General features: G+C 41.5%; 1 protein-coding gene across 6 annotated transcripts in view; it reads left to right on the top strand.

Moving 5' to 3' along the window:
• Positions 1-6721, top strand: part of TULP3 (TUB like protein 3) — a 65063-nt gene extending 58342 nt beyond the window's left edge. For all 6 annotated transcript variants that reach the window (XM_058744031.1, XM_058744036.1, XM_058744032.1 and 3 more), the window contains 5 exons: positions 1684-1796; positions 2313-2427; positions 4961-5059; positions 5461-5632; positions 6554-6721. In XM_058744031.1, coding sequence (XP_058600014.1) covers positions 1684-1796; positions 2313-2427; positions 4961-5059; positions 5461-5632; positions 6554-6687 — 633 coding nt within the window. In that variant the 3' untranslated portion in view covers positions 6688-6721. The remainder of the gene's footprint in view (positions 1-1683; positions 1797-2312; positions 2428-4960; positions 5060-5460; positions 5633-6553) is intronic.
• The last annotated feature ends 10558 nt before the right edge of the window (positions 6722-17279 follow it).

The raw sequence follows: 17279 nt of genomic DNA, 5'->3' as shown, positions 1-17279 counted from the left end.
TGTTAAGTTTCTCAGGATCCACATAAGAGTGAAAACACATGGTATCTGTCTTTCTCTGTATGACTTATTTCACTTAGCCTAACACTCTCCAGTTCTATCCATGTTGCTACAAAAGGCCATATTTCATTCTTTCTCATTGCCAGGTAGTATTCCATTGTGTATATAAACCATAATTTCTTTATCCATTCATCAGTTGATGGACATTCAGGCTCTTTCCATAATTTGGCTATTGTTGAGAGTGCTGCTATAAACATTGGGGTACATGTGCCCCTATGCATCAGGACTCCTGTATCCCTTGGGTAAATTCCTAGCAGTGCTATTGCTGGGTCATAGGGTAGATCTATTTTTAATTTTTTGAGGAACCTCCACACTGTTTTCCAGTTTGCATTCCCACCAACAGTGCAAGAGGGTTCCCATTTCTTCACATCCTCTCCAGCATCTATAGTCTCTTGATTTGTTCATTTTAGCCACCCTAAGAATTGATTCTTAAGACAAACCTTGAAATAGAGGGGAAGAATGTTGTGGGAATAGATTGTTGAAGGGCCTTAGGATAGAGGAACAGCACTGGTAACAGACTAAGTCATCTGGAAGCAGATTGTACTTCCTAACTCCCAGGTGCTGTGTTCTGTCTTCAAAGAAAGAGCTCATAGTCTCATAGGCAAAATCTGTTCCACCCCAAAGAAAAAAGTTTTATCCAGAATATAAGAAAGTAGAAGAGAATATTTGAATGTAATTATTTGCACCTCTATCCAACTTTTTGGCAGGGGGAGGGTGTTACTGTGTGCTCTTTGGTTTTTATTTTAATTATGGTAGAACATGACATTGTGGAAGAAAGAGCAAGCTTTAGGGGATAGGAGGAAGTGGAAATACGGAACAACATGCAAGTGAAATATCTTATTTCTCACTTTAGGAATTCTAATTTACTTTAAATACAAATTTGAGGCAATTTAATACTTGCTAATGAACAATGTATTTTGTATTGCTGCTGCCAGATCTAAGTGGATGATTTTAACAGCACAGAAATGAGATGATGGTTTATATCATTGTTGTTATAACCACTATTTATTGTTTATGCTGTACCAGGCATGTGCTAAATGCTTCATGTATATAATATCTCCTATAATCCTTATCACAATCTTGTGAGATAGGATTTCTTATCCCTGCTTCATAGATGAGTAACTGGGGCATAGAGAGTGACATACCCGCCTCAAGTCACACTAATACGTGGCAGAGCCAGACTCAAACCTGTGTCTGATTTCAAAGTCCCTTCCTTAGCTACTGCCATTCTCCTGCTTCCCTGTCATTGTCCAAGTCTAGTGGGATTTAGGAAGGGTGCATAAATACGACAGTATTCATATCACTGAAGATACAAAAAGGAATATGAGGAAAGCAGCTGCAGTAAAGAATTAGAAGGATGGGATGGGGCACCTGGGTGGCTCAGTCGGTTAAGTGCCTGACTTCAGCCCAGGTCAGGATCTCATGGTTCGTGAGCTCGAGCCCTGCATCAGGTTTGGTGCTGACAACGCGGAGCCTGCTTGGAATCCTCTGTCTCCCTCTCTCCCTGCCCCTTCCCCACTCATGCTGTCTCTCTCTCAAAAATAAATGAACTTAAAAAAAAAAAAAAAGGAATAAGCCACGGTGGTTCTCTTGACATTTTTGACTGACATTTTTTTCTTTTTCCAGATATTTCTTCTTGCAGGTAGAAAGCGGAAAAAGAGCAAAACATCCAACTATCTTATCTCCACTGATCCAACAGATTTATCTCGTGAAGGGGAAAGTTACATTGGCAAACTCAGGTGAGTGCAGCCTTGTTTTACTGATCTATTCTTTCTGATACTTTTATTCCTGTTGTTTTAGAACAATTTCTTTTTTTTTTTTTTTTTAATGTTTATTCATTTTTGAGAGAGAGTATGAGCAGGGGAGGGGCAGAGAGAGAGGGGACAGAGGATCCCAAGCAGGCTCTGAGCTGACAGCAGAGAGCCTGATGCAGGGCTCGAACTCAATGAACTGTGACATTGTGACATGAGCCAAAGTCGGACACTCAAGAGACTGAGACACCCAGGTGACCCAAAACAATCCATATCTTCTTTGCAATGAGCATGTACTGATGTTGTAATCTTAAAAAAACATAAAAGTTAACAGAAAATCTAAGTCCCTTCCTTATTTAATGAGTGATCTTTGAAAAAGTAGTGATGAACATTTGGAGAACAGGCAAATGGACTTCCACTCTGTTACATACCTGTCCTAGATTTGTATTTGTGTAGGAGCAAAAATATAGATCATTAATGGCGACTTTTTCCTCTTGATTCTAGATCCAACCTCATGGGGACCAAGTTTACAGTTTACGATCACGGTGTCAGCCCAGCCAAGGCCCAGGGTCTGGTAGAGAAGGCCTATACCCGGCAGGAGCTGGCAGCCATCTGTTACGTACGTGCCAGTCTCAGAACGCACTCTTTTCCTGAGTCTTTTCCTTAATCTCCTGGGTGTCCTGCTGGCCCTTTAAACCTAACCAATACTGAACTCACTATCTTCCCTCCCAAGCTTGTTTCTAGCTCTATGATCCCCCTTTTTTCTGTTGCTGGTATCGTTTTTTCTGTATATTCATTTTAATTATTTATGAATTACCAAGTTTGGTTGTTTTTAATTTTTTAAAAACATTTCTTGTCTGCTCTTTTATTTCCTAATGCCATTGTATTAATTCAGTCCTTTATTATCTCTTACCCACTGGCCAGAGGTTACAACAAAGTGGAAACTGATCTCTCTTTACTTTTAGTGTTTCCCTGATTCACTCTATACTGCTGCCAGATGGATCTTTCTAAAATACAGTGCCAGTAAATCCTGTGGTTCTCTTGCTTCACAGCATTTAGTGACTACCCACTGCATACAGAATAAAGCCCTAATGCTTTGGCCTTTCCTCCAGACTCTTCTAACGGCCCTGGCCCTGTCCTGTTCCCATAATGGGAGACATAACAGCCCCCTGTCATTGCCTTGCTGCACCATGTGATCTTTCCTTACCCTAGAGCCTCTCCTTTCCCCCTCCTTGTCCTTTGTCTAACCAACTGATGCCATCGGAGAAGTCTTTTCTGAACATTTGATAGAGTTGACCTTTGTATGTATACATCCCCATGGCCCCCGTGCTTCCTCTAGTAACTCACACATTATACTTGTTACTGCTTGTGCCACACGAACCTTCTCTTGTAAACTCTTATTCTCTGCTACATCCCCACTAGCACAGGGCCCAGTGCATGGTAAGCACTCAAAAGTCATTGAGTAAAAGAAAATAAGAAGCAATTAACCTGACTTAACCTGTTGCTTTGATCCCAAAGTCACAACTTTTTCATAAATTGGAATTAATCTCATCATTTCCCATGAAATGTTGTGAAATTAAATGGCTAACTTAATATTTTTATAATGTATAGTTTTTTTTCTCCTAATTTCATTTCTCCATTACATGTTTTAACTATGCATAACTTCCATATATATGTACACGTGTACATGTATATATGTATAGGTATACATACAAACGTATATATTTACCTTTTTAATGTGCTTATTTTATTCATATATAATCTGCCTGGCCTGACAGGCATTTAAGGTTTTTTAGGTTTTTTTTTTTTTTCATTTTTAGTTTTCATTTTATTTATTTTAGAGAGAAAGTATGTGTTTAGAGAGAAAGCAGGAGAGAGAGTTAGAGGGAGAGAGAAAGAATCCCAAGCAGGCTGTACCCGCAGCCACCCAGGTGCTCCTAGGTTTATTGTTTTTTTTTTAATTGAGGTCTAATTGGCATATTAGTTTCATATGTATAATGTAATGATTTTATATATATGTATATATTGCAAAATGATCATCACATTCAGTTAATAAGTTTAGTTATTAAGTTTAGTTAATATCCATCACCACGCATGGTTACAGCTGTTTTTCTTATAAGAACTTTTAAGATCTACTCTCTTAGCAACTTTCAAATGTACAGTATAGTATTATGATCATTATTTTTTATTTATATAGGTGACACATAATGTTACATTAATTTCAGGTATACAACTTAGTGATTGACAAGTTTATACATTATGCTATGTTCACAACAAATGTGGCTACCATCTGTCCTGAATATATGGCTATTACAATACCACTGATTATATTCCTAATGTGGATACAGGCATTTGAAGTTTTTACTTCCTGGTACATTCCCTATATAATTTAAGCTGTAATTCTAATTGTATATCATATGTCCTCATTGGGAAATAAATATTTATTGATGATGACAAAATTAAAAAACAAAATGTTTTTTAGTTTATTTATTTATTTTGAGAGAGAGAGCAAGTGGGTTAGGGGCAGAGAGAGAGAATTCCAAACAGGCTCTGTACTGTCAGCACAGAGCTTGATGTGGGGCCTGAACTCACAACTGTGACATCATGACCTTAGCTGAAACCAAGGGCCGGATGCTTAACTGACTGAGCCACTCAGGCGCCCCCAAAGTTAGTTTTTTTAAGTTTATTTATTTATTTTGAGAGAGACCATGTGCTCATGAATGAGGGAGGGGCAGAGAGAGAGGGGGAGAGAGAATCCCTAGCTGGCTCTGCACTGGATCTCACTACTGTGAGATTATAAGTGGAGCTGAAATCAAGAGTCAGACATTTAACTGACTGAGCCACCCAGGCGCCCCTGTGTTGAGGACAAAATTGGAAAGTGCTCACAGTTGTCTCAAGTTTCACTTAAGAGTAAAGAGAATAAAGTTTCAAGCCAATAGAATCTGTTTTAAATTCAAGTGTTCAAATTAGGTTTAAAAGGAGGTACAGTATTACCTTCCTTGTTTTGACTCTCTGTCTCTTTGTTCACCTACAGTAAAGTAATAAAATAGTTTTTAGTGTTTTTGACATCATCACTGGACATTTTACATGCCCAAGAAAGTCATGTGTTTTTCCTTTCCGTTTTCAAATTCCTGCCTTATTCTGTCTTCCAGGAAACAAATGTACTTGGATTTAAAGGTCCTAGGAAAATGTCTGTGATCATTCCAGGAATGAATATGAATCATGAACGGATCCCATTTCGGCCACGAAATGTAAGTAAGAACGTATTTAATCAACAAAGGAACCTCAAAGACAAGAATACAGTACAGATGAGATCACTACAAAAAAGTATTGATTCTTACAGAATCCCAAAGTGGAGTGTGGCTCATACCATTCTTCACGAGAGTGATCAGTCCCGAACCTCAGGATGAGGGCCGTTGCAGCAGAATTGCGAAAGCGGTTGATTTGAAACCGCTTGGTCTGCCAAGAGCAATGCTAGATAATCTACCACAATTTTTAAAAGCTGCCTTCACTGTGGGCTTTCTTTGTTTCTGTTGTACCCTTTCTGCAATGGAGGAAATACTCTCCTACTCTACCTTCTACTTTACAGAGCTGAAAGTGAATGATTTCCTGTGGTTCTCGGTACAAAGCAGTGATTTTTCTCTTCAAACAGGACCACGAGAGCTTGCTTTCCAAATGGCAGAACAAAACCATGGAAAACTTGATTGAACTGCACAACAAGTCCCCAGTCTGGAATGACGACACACAGTCTTATGTCCTGAACTTCCACGGCCGGGTCACTCAGGCATCTGTGAAGAACTTTCAGATAGTCCACGAGAATGACCGTGAGCCTGCAGGAAGGGTTGGGTGGGAATAGGAGGAAAGATGCTCTTACACGGTGGGGAAATGAGCACTTCCTATCATTGACAGGAAGTTCTGCCCAGGGGAGAATTATTGTTATTATTAGTTAAATGTTTATTTATTTTTGAGAGAAATAGCATGAGCTGGGGAGGGGCAGAGAGAGAGGGGAGACAGAGGATCTGAAGTGGGCTCCGTACTGACAGCAGCAAGCCTGATGCAGGGCTCAAACTCACAACCCATGAGATCATGACTTCAGCTAAAGTTGGTTGCTCAACCGCCTGAGCCACCCAGGTGCCCCCCCACCCACCCCCAGGGGAAAATTATTTAAGAAAGAAATGATTTCTTTGGAAAGATTGAAGTGTAGTTTAAAATAAAACTTCTTTTTTAAAAAAAATGTTTATTTTTGAGAGAGAGCGCACAAGAGAGAATCTCAAGCAGGCTCTGCGTGCTGACAGCTTGGAGTCCTGTGTGGGGCTCAATCTCATGAACCTTGAGGTCATGACCCGAGCTGAAATCAACAGTCAGAAGATGCTTAACCGACGGAGCCACCCAGGCAGCCCTTTAGAGTAAAACTTCTGAACCACTGTTTGGGAAGCAGATGCAAATGACCCTCATTCAAACTCTGGTCCTTGGAGCTTGTACTGTTCCCTCCTCTTGTCCTGTCATGCTAGTCATGAGTGGTCTCCTGCTCTCTGTATTTGAGAGGAATAGTAATAGAAGCTTGGCTCATGGTTAGCAGATACTCTTGTCAATGCCTCTTTCCATCCTTCTCAAAGTTTCCCATTTTAAAGAGACTTGGTGATTAACTGATCGATTTGAAGGATTTTTTTCCCTGTATCTTTCATAGGCTTTTCCCCAGTACAGCCCCACTATTTTCTAATGTCCTAATTTCTTTCTTTTCCTAGCTGACTACATAGTCATGCAGTTTGGACGTGTGGCAGACGATGTGTTCACCCTGGACTACAACTACCCACTGTGTGCACTTCAGGCCTTTGCCATTGGACTTTCCAGCTTTGACAGCAAGCTAGCATGTGAATAAGAGAAAGAAAAAGGGCTGAGTTTTCTCACTCACAGCTTTGAGTCACTTCCTTTGCTTTTGCCCCAGGACTGAAGAGTGACTGCCTGCCCCTTTGGGAGTAATCCCTGTATGTATGTATGTGTACATACACGTGTGCATGTGTACATAGGTACATGTGCATACACATGCGTATATGTACACATGCACCCAACTTCTCTGGGTTTCACGGACCTGGTCAGGGATCACAGCTTAACGTGGGGGACAGATTGTTCAAAGCACAGAGAGCTTCTTGTTCAGGGCACATTGGCGACTCCGGAGGTTATTGCCCAACAGATTCTGTGCCCTCAAGGGTCCGATTTCCTGTGCTTGGAAATGTACAGCTAGAATCAGGTTCTAATGAGTAAATACTTGGGTCTTTTTTCTTGAAGACCTTTCCTGAGTGGGATAGTTCCCTAAATTGCCTTCGGTCTTCAGTCTGCAAACTGTTTTTGTAAATGGTCAGAGAGGCTCTCACAGCTGCTCAGCTCTGTTGTTGTATTGCAAACACAGGCATGGCCAGCTCATAAATGAATGAGTGCAGCTGTGTTCCACTGAAACATCATTAACAAAAAACAGGCAGCAGGCCAGATTTGGCCTGTGGGCCATAGTTTGCTGACCCCTGCTCCAGGTATATTTCTGTAAGTTACCTGGGCATCTTCCAGAATGGGCCCGTGGTCATGACAACATATGAGTGGGAAATGCATATCTCTGGGAAGCAACGGTCCCATAAATTGGATCTGAAAAGGCTACATCCATATAGCTTTTACCTGGTTTTTATTTTTCTATTTTTTATTTTTTAAGTAAGTTTTATGCCCAACGTGAGGCTTAAACTCATGACCCTGAGATCAAAAGTCACATGCTCTACCGACTAAGCCAGCAGGTACCCCTTAAAAATTTATTTAAAAAAATTTTTTTTCAAGTAAGTATTATGCCCAACGTGGGGGTTAAAAAATTTTTTATTTTACCTTTTGTTGTTGTTATTAAGTAAGCCTTGCTTTTACCTTGTTTTGGTGACAGTCGTTTCCAGAGCATCATTTACCCTCAGAACTGGGAAAACCCCCCCATTAGTGATCATTTTGAGTCCACACAGGTGGCTTAATTCTGCTGTCCTACCTGAAGTACCCATGGGGGAAGCCAGTGCCAGCCACTTTACCCTCCCTATGGGAAGAAGTTCTGCTCACTAGGAAATAAATCGGGCATTGCACTACCTTTATCAGAGGGAGTGTGGTATTTCTTTGGTGGGGCTAGCTTACTTTCCCCCTGGGGCTTGGAAGGCACTGATGGTCACAGTCCCCCTCTTCCCTTTCTTCCCTCAGAGTAGGTCGGCCAGCAGCAATCTCAAAGTGGCTGTGGCCAAACTTGTTGTGATCAGGGATGTGAGAAATGTATGCAGTTGTCTTAATTTCAGTTTAGGCTGAAAGCATAAAGTCTAGGGGTGACTTAGTCTAGTTAAGACAGGGTGATTTGACAGTTGCCTTCATTTCCAATCCAGGAGTGCTTCCTACAGCTCTATTACATGGAGCCATTAGTATAAAGGGACACACACACCTATAGACCATGTAAGAAGTAAGAGAACATTATATTTCGAAACTTGTCATTGTGCAGAGAGGTGGCAGGGAGGCTTTGGTGAGGACCAGCTAGCTGACTCTGAGCTCTGTGGACCTTGTTAGGTGGAGCTTTGGGCCTCTCTTCTTAACCTAAATATTATCAGCTCCCTAAAGCCTGGCTCATTGGTAGAGATCACACTCCTGTCACTTTTCCTCACAGATCATAAGAGTTTTGCCAAGTCTTTCAGATTGTTAGCACCTCCCAACAAACCATATGACTCTGCTTGCTACTAGTTCACCAGTCTCAGAATGCATCTGAATCTTGAGAATCCAAGAACTTTGTGAGTTCTACATTCAGCATTGTTCAACTCCCAGTGTGCACTGAGCTGTTGGCCAGCGTGGGGCAAGGGATCAGTGGCTGTTGGTCCATCATATTTCCTTTCTGTGGACTTCCTTTTCGTCCCCGCTTCCTGTTGTTCCTTGCTCCACATCAAATAGCAATGGGAAGGAAAGAGATGTGGGAGATGAAAAGACTCTTTACTCATCCCCCGCTGGCAAATCCTATCTGCTTGGTTTTGACATGGCTGGTTTCCATCTCAGGCATGCTTCCTATCAAGTGCCTCATTCATAGAAGTGCCCTAAAGCCCTTCAGGCCTCTGGCACCACCGTCCTGATGGACTGTCCGATCAACCCTTGTTGAAAACAGAAAGCTGTTCACTTCTCTCCGATTGCGTATATGACAGTGTCTGGGGAAAGGGAGCCTGATGGGACTACTGGATCTAATCCTGCTTCCTCCTCTCTGTTCAGCTCAGAGACATCTATCCCCCAGCTCCTTGTACTTTCTGCTTAAGTGTGCAGCTGATTGGTTTTACATAAATCATATTTATACCTTTTGTATGCTACAGAAATAAAGATAATTTATATAAAAATGTGTCATCGTCTTCTTTGCAAAGTCCTATCCCTTACAGAGTTCTTGCAGTCATGTTCTGTAATGATCATTTTCTTTTTTTTTTAAGTTTATTTATTTTGAGAGAGAAGGCATGGGTGGGGGAGAGGCAGAGAGCGAGGGAGACAGAGATTCCCAAGCAGGTTCCACACTCAGCCCAGAACCTGATGTGGAGCTCGATCCCACAAACTGTGAGATCTTGACCTGAGCCGAGATCAAGATTTGGATGCTTAACCAACTGAGCCACCCAGGCGCCCCTGTAATAATCGTTTTCATCATGTAAATCAGCTCATCCCAGGACAGCAGGAGCCTGCAGACTCAGAAGTTTGTATTCTAGAGACTGTCTAGACTCATCATATTCATGACGCCAAGAATTTTCTAGATACATGATGGGGCCAAGAACTGAACAAAGAGGGGGCCACAGAAGGGTGGGATTTTATATTGTTGTAGATAACCTGCACCAGTCGGCCTCCTGGATCTTCTTCATTGGTACTGCTTACTGACTCAGCAGCAAAACAAATTAAATATCTAAAACCGAAATAGACCCTATCTCTTGCCTCTGCATGTTCACATTTTAGAGCCACCTTATAGAGACAATTTGAAAAAAAATGTGCTCACAAATCTTTACCAGGCCTTCCTGCTCTTATCAGTGTCATAGTGAAAATGAGTCATGTGGAAGGAAGCAGGAAGTGCCTAAAAATTAGGAGGAGAGCTGGAGTCAGAATTTAATTCTTAGAGCTTGGTTTTTCTTTTTCACGTGGTTCTTTTTGGTTAAAGTGCGTGGCTAGCTAAACATCATTTGTGACACAATTTTGTGTACTTTTCAGTGACCAGGAATAATATCAATGGTCACTGACATGAAAGATATTAGCAAGTGTTTTTTAAAAATCTAAAACAGGCCTTTAAAAGGTTCTTTTTTCTTAAGTTGTATTTATTTAGAGAGAGAGAGAGGAAGAGAGAGAGAATCCCAAGCAGGGTCCTCACTGTCAGCACAGGGCCCAAAGCAGGGCTCAAACTCTCAAACTACGAGATCATGACCTGAGCTGAAGTTGGACACTTAACTGACTGAGCCACCCAGGTGCCCCCAAAAGGTTCTTTTTAATCAGAAGTTTAGTAGATCACACAATTAGCATCAATTCACTTCCTTTAGATAGCATTACAGGTACAGAAATGAAGGGATGGTTTGATTGAGGCCAAATCCCAGGGTTCTGGCCCCCTTTCTGCCAATAATTTGCCATGTGCCCCTTTCCTCATCTATAGATTGAGAGATTTTGATATGATCTTCAATTCTTGCGTATGGTTCCCCCCACTCATCTGGTAACAGTGTGGAGGTCCATCTACTTGTGTTTTGAATTGAACTCTGGTTACCTCATGGACAGCTTTATGCCTTTCGTAGCTGATGATACTTCTGAGAGGAGTGCCAGATACCCCAGGAAAGGACCATGGATGCTTAAACTAAGGAACTGGAGAGGGGAGATTCTCAATGTGTCTTTGGTGAGAGATTCTGAAATGGCAGGGGTACATGATGTGGGAGAGACAGGGTCGGATGCTAAGGATGTGCAAAACCTCAGAACTGCTTTTCCCTAACCACTGGAGACATCTTGCTCCACTGAGAAAACCTGGGGTGTTGCAAGTTGCCCTTTCCCTCAGCCTCCAGATCCCCCTCTAGATAGAATGGCTCCTGCCTGTGTACTCATGCCATATGTCTAATAGCTGCTTTACTCCCATCTATAGCCCTCCTTTCATCTTCCCAGCTAGGGGCTTGCCAAGGACTGGCCAGATCCTGTCCCACCCCCTCAGACACATTTCTTGACCAATTGCATAATGGATTGTTTTGCCTCTTCTTCCTGCTTTTCACCTAGCTATCCTGGTCAATGTACATTCCTTAAAAGTCTCACACACTCTTCTCATCCACCAAAAGCCAGGGAAACCACAATAAATGGAGGATTTGCCATTGATGCTCAGAACTTAGGCAAGCCTTAAACCACAGATGGGTTCATGGCACCACCTACTGACTAAGGATGTACATTACAAGTACATTAAAATGACTAAAACTGATTCTGTAATCCAGAAGAGGAAGTTACAAAGGGCTCAGTGACTGTAACGACTAGTCCCTATTACCACATATTTACTAAGCACCCTTGTGATACAGTGTGAGTCTTTTAAAGGTTTGAGAACAGTAATATTTCTGGAGTTTAGAAGCCGTAGAGGTATTCCAGGTAAAATGCCCAGGAGCAGGGTGGGGCGGGTGGGGCGGTGCCTGGGTGGTTCAGTCAGTTAAGCCTCTGACTTAAGCTCAGGTCATGATCTCGCGGTTTGTGAGTTTGAGCCCCATGTCAGGCTCTGTGCTGACAGCTCAGAACCTGGAGCCTGCTTCAGATTCTGTGTCTCCCTCTCTCTCTGCCCCTCCCCTGCTTGTGCTCTGTCTCTCTTTGTCTCTCAAAAATGAATAAGTGTAAAAAAAAATTTTTTTTTTTATTTTTTTTTTTTAAATTTTTTTTTCAACGTTTTTTATTTATTTTTGGGACAGAGAGAGACAGAGCATGAACGGGGGAGGGGCAGAGAGAGAGGGAGACACAGAATCGGAAACAGGCTCCAGGCTCCGAGCCATCAGCCCAGAGCCTGACGCGGGGCTCGAACTCACGGACTGCGAGATCGTGACCTGGCTGAAGTCGGACGCTTAACCGACTGCGCCACCCAGGCGCCCCAAAAAAAAATTTTTTTTAAATGCCCAGGATTTGGCACATAAGTATCAATATCACTTCTATTAATATCCTTTCAAAGTGGAGCAATACATTCCAGATAATTCTGCTAGCCATGCAGTTATACAAAATGGTTTATATGCACTCATAGATTGCATATAGTGTATACATCATAGACTATAGATGGTTTTCTAGGGACTATGAGGAGAGGAAAGAAAAACACAGTTTAACTGGGAAACTAAACATCCAGGTTCAAGTCTCAGCCCTGATCCTACCTTACATTCCTTTCTTTGTACCCATCTCTCCATTTCTACTTGAAGGAACAGCCTAGGCAAACAAACAAACAAACAAACAAACAAAAAACCCTGATGTTAATGGAAATTTTGGAAACACTTCAAATATGAAATGGGCCTCCAACGTTTTTTACAGCTCTGCCTAGTCTTTTGGTCCATCGGGCCCAAGCTCCTTTGCATGTTACCTTCTAGGGCTATGGCCCAGGCATCTGGAGGGCAAGAAAAGAATAAGCCCCAGAAAGCGCAAAGGTGGCAGGGGCCCATGTGGGAGTGGGTTTTTTTCTGGCCTATTACCACCTTTTATCAAACATTTTCGTTTAATATAGAGGTTTTCAAGCCTCAGAGTGTTAACATCTAGTTAAGTACTTACTATCTACCTAGATTCTGTCCCTTATCATGATTTTCAAAGATTCAAAGAATAATCCAGTAGTTCTCTTTATTCTGTAGTCTGGGGACAGTAAGACTAGGGAGGAAGAATGGTCCGAGAGAGAGTGGCAGGTAGAGGAGGGCTAGGATTTAGATTAAGATTTTAAAAATGAGGTAATGGGAATGCAAGCTGGTGCAGCCACTCTGGAAAACAGTATGTAGGTTCCTCAAGAAACCAAAAATAGAACTAGCCTACGACCCAGCAATTGTACTACTAGGCATTTATCCACGGGATACAGGTGTGCTGTTTCGAAGGGACACATGCACCCCCATGTTTATAGCAGCACTATCCACAATAGCCAAAGTATGGAAAGAGCCCAAATGTCCATCGAGGGATGAATGGATAAAGAAGATGTGGTATATACATACAATGGAGTATTACTCGGCAATCAAAAAGAATGAAATCTTGCCATTCGCAACTACATGGATGGAACTGGAGGGTATTATGCTAAGTGAAATTAGTCAGAGAAAGACAAAAATCATATGACTTCACTCATATGAGGACTTTAAGAGAGAAAACATATGAACGTAAGGGAAGGGAAACACAAATAATATAAAAACAGGGAGGGGGACAAAACAGAAGAGACTCATAAATATGGAGAACAAACTGAGGGTTATGGGAGGGGTTATAGGAGGGGGGACGGGCTAAATGGGTAAGGGGTACTAAGGAATCTACTCCTGAAATCATTGTTGCACTATATACTAACTAATTTGGATGTAAATTAAAAAAAATAAAAAATAAAATTAAGAAAAATGAGGTGAATATGCAATTTCTAGGGCACAAATACACTTAAGGACAAAATACATACACATGATAGAAATAGGACCTTAAAAAACATGTCCTGATTTTGTCTTTAGTCAATTTTATATTCTATATCAGATACATAGAGACACAAATTTTAAATATTAATAATTTCATATGGTCCAAAAGAAACTTTAAACACTATAGTTAAAAAAAATAAAAATTACAATTAAAGCCTCTTCCCATATCTGTCCCCTTTTTCCCTTGCCCTGCCTTCCTCCTGTAGTTAACTATTTTTAATTTCCCTCTAGTGTATCTTTATGCAAAAATAAATGCATTTGTGGATGCCTGGGTGGCTCAGTTGGTTGAGCATCCGACTTCGGCTCAAGTCCTGATCTCACAGCTCATGAGTTCAAGCCCTGTGTCAGGCTCTGTGCTGACAGCTCAGAGCCTGGAGCCTGCTTCAGATTCTGTGTCTCCCTCTCTCTCTCTGCCGGTTCACTGCTCATGCTCTGTCTCTCTCTCCCAAAAATAAATGAACATTAAAAAAATTTTTTTAAAACCCCGCATTTGTAATTCCCCAAACTTTGTGCACAAAAGGCAGCATACTATATACTCAGTTCGATAGCTTGCTTTTTTTTACTTACACTGGAGATAATTCCAGATCAGTAAATGCAGGCCTTATACTTGTTTGTGCACCACAGTATTTCACTGTGGGAAGTACCACAGTGTTTTCAACTAATCCCCTATACATGGACAATTTGCACATTAAGGAATTTTATCAGGGGAGGAAGTGAAAAAAGAAATTTTATCAACGTGTTTTGAATACAAGCAGTGTTCCAGGGACCATGTTACCTATTGTAATCTTCTTCTTTTTCACTCCCCATACTCAGTAACTACCACAACGTTCCCTTTACACTTGGTGCCTCCCACAGCCTTGAATTCTCCTTTTTGCTCTGCAAGTGTCCCCTGACTGCTTGCTGAGCATCTCCTTGAGGGTGGTCCATGGCTATGCTGGCCAACACCATAGCCACTTGTGCTGTTCAGTTATTCAAATTTAACATAATCAAAATAAAAGTCGGTTCTTCCGTCAGACTAGCTACATTTCAAGTTCTCAGTGGCCGCAAGTGGCTAGTGACCACCCCATCAGACAGGGCACATAAAGAACACTTCACTGTTGCAGAAAGTTCTGTTGGAGAGCACGGGTGCACAGAAATCTCAACCTCAGGTCTAAAGGTCACTCTCTACCCTTTTGCCATGTGGAAGTTGCTCCTCTTGTACCTCCCTCGTTAGACTGTCAGCATCTGGAGGGATGATGAACTTTCCTCTGTTTCTCCTTAGTGCTTACCTAGCACAGTGCCAAGGACATCATCCATGTTCAATAAATGTGGAGTGAAAACATGAGTGACGAGGACACCGAGGCTCCTGGTCTAAGTATGCCCAAGGTCACAATCAGGATATGCCTCAGCTGTTGAACCCAGATTATTTAGCTCCCTGGGTAAGGTTATAAGACATGACTTACGTTAACTTTCATTTCAAGATACTGAATCAATAGCTACCAAAAATGAAAATTTTAGCTGAATAACACTGGAGAAAGCTTTTCTTTCCTTTTGATTTTTTTTTTCCTGGAAGTTTTGGATATCTGATCCTAAAGATCCCTTGGGAACCTCAGAGAAACACTCTCACTTGAGAATTGGGTGGGGAAGGCCCCAACCTCTGGTCTCTGGGAACCAATGGTTTGTTTTGGTCTGTAAATACACTGTATTGGTTTGCCAAGACTGCCATAGCAAAATACCACAGACTGGGTGGCTTAAACAGAAATTTATTCCTCGAGGTTTGGGAGGGAGGCTAGGAGACAAAGATCAAGAGGTTGGCATGTTTGGTTTTTCCTGAGGTCTCTGCCCTTGGCCTACAGTTGGCTATCTTCATCTTGTGTCTGCACGTGGTCCCCCTCTGTGCATTGTCTTTGTCCTTCCTAATCTCTCTTCTCATAAGGACACCAGTCAGATGGGATTAGGGCCCACCCTAAAGACTTCTTTTTAACTTAATCACCTCTTTAAAGACATTATCTCCAAACCACTCACATTTTGAATCCTGGGGATTAGGGCTTCAACATGCGAGTCTGGGGGAGGCACAATTCAGCCCATAAGTGTACATTGTTTCCTAGATAGACCCAGAGTCCATTCTCTTCCACATTTCTCTTTGACAAGAGATAGCAACGAATATTATGTTTATCAAATTATAGGCTACTTTTATTCTATTGAAAGAGAAAGACTCCAAACACCTTTGCTAAAGGTCTGCTTTGTTCTCCAAAACACAAGATGCAGTCCAGCTGATATGGAATGAAAAGTCTTCTTCAGGGAAAGCAAACAGATGTGTAGTATGGAGAAGTGAAAAAAGAAAAGGAACCTGAGTCATGGATACCACAACCACGGTAGGGGTCAGCCACGTGATAGTGTTGAAGGGGGGCGAGGGTATGCTTTGAAGATATCCGAAAAACAGTAGAGATGCCTCTTACCTAAAGGCGCGGGAACAATCTTTTCCTGGTCAACTTCTTATGAGGCCATTAAATCCAGTAGTGGGTGTTTTTTTAAAAAAAGATGTGGAGAAGTTAGGGAAGGGTTCTAGTCACATTTTTCTCCCTGATTATAAAATTTGTTGTATATAGAAGAAAGAAGAATAAAGAAAATAAAATATAGAAGAATAAAGAAGAAAATAAAAAAATGCTTGAAACTAATGTAACATTGTGTGTCAAGTCTTCTTCAGTAAAAAAAATAAAGAATAAAAATGAGAAAATTAAAAAAAGATCCTGTTTACCTTTAACCCGTCATTCTCCAACACTTTTCAATTTAGTTTTCAAAGACAGGATCATCCCACATATACTGCTCTTAGAATCCATGTTTCCATTCATTATATCATGACCAATGTTTGTCTGGATTATTTTTAAAAATCTTGTTATTAATAACTGAAAAGAATTCCATCACATAGATGTGGTTGAATTTGTTTAACACATATAGATAATTTGTTTAACCATGACCATGTGGGTTGGAAAAACAAAATTTATTAAAGGAGTGGAAATAATACCAAACAACATGTGATAATAGTAATTAATAAAATTTTTTACTATAATTTTGGAGTACAGACAACACAAATAGCCTTCCCACGTGAAAACCAGCTCTGACCACACCCCTGCCCTCCTCTTTCTGCGCTACTGAACATCAAGCCCTGGGTGAGAGCCATTTGTAGGACCAGGTAGAGTGGCCTGGATTGCTAAGAAGTGAGGTGAGCTGTGCATTATATGGTGTCATTTGAGGGGAGTCACATGTATCTCTTCTAGCTTGATCCAGACAGATGCAATACTTCCACCAACAGATTCATTCCTGAGGGTCAGTGAAAGAGGGTCCTGTCCCTTAAGAAATGTACATACCCTTGGTAAGGGCAGGGCATGTATGTAAAATCACTGCTAGTCTTGAATCTTCGGAATTTCCATGTCTGAGAACTTTCTTCTACCTAAAGGGACCACAAAAGCTTGGGAAATGGGATTCCTGAAGACACAGAGCTCCCTAGCCTGTAAGGGTGTGGACCAGGAGGCTGAGGTCCTGAAGGCACACTATTCCAGCCTGGATCACTTAGGGTCTTGGATAGTTAAGATTTGGGGGGAATAAGCCAGTCTGAGCTCTGAATTTCCTCTCAGCAGTCTGGGTGTGATACTCCAAGGTTGCTTTATTGTCTCCATTCTGGACTCTGTCCTGTCTTCCTCTAAACCCTCTGAACCTTGGCTGGACTCAGCTCCCAACTAACCTATTTCTTCTTGTGTTTGAATTGTTATCTCGGTGAATGGCACCACCAATTGTTCAGTTGACAAAGCTTAGTGATTCTGGTTTCCTCTCTCACCCTCACAGCCAGCCTAGTTACCAA

The sequence above is a fragment of the Neofelis nebulosa genome, chromosome 8, assembly GCF_028018385.1.
Source record: "Neofelis nebulosa isolate mNeoNeb1 chromosome 8, mNeoNeb1.pri, whole genome shotgun sequence".
Classification (NCBI taxonomy): domain Eukaryota; kingdom Metazoa; phylum Chordata; class Mammalia; order Carnivora; family Felidae; genus Neofelis; species Neofelis nebulosa.
The sequence above is the reverse complement of the archived record's forward strand: the minus strand, read 5'-3'. Positions and strand labels throughout refer to the sequence as shown.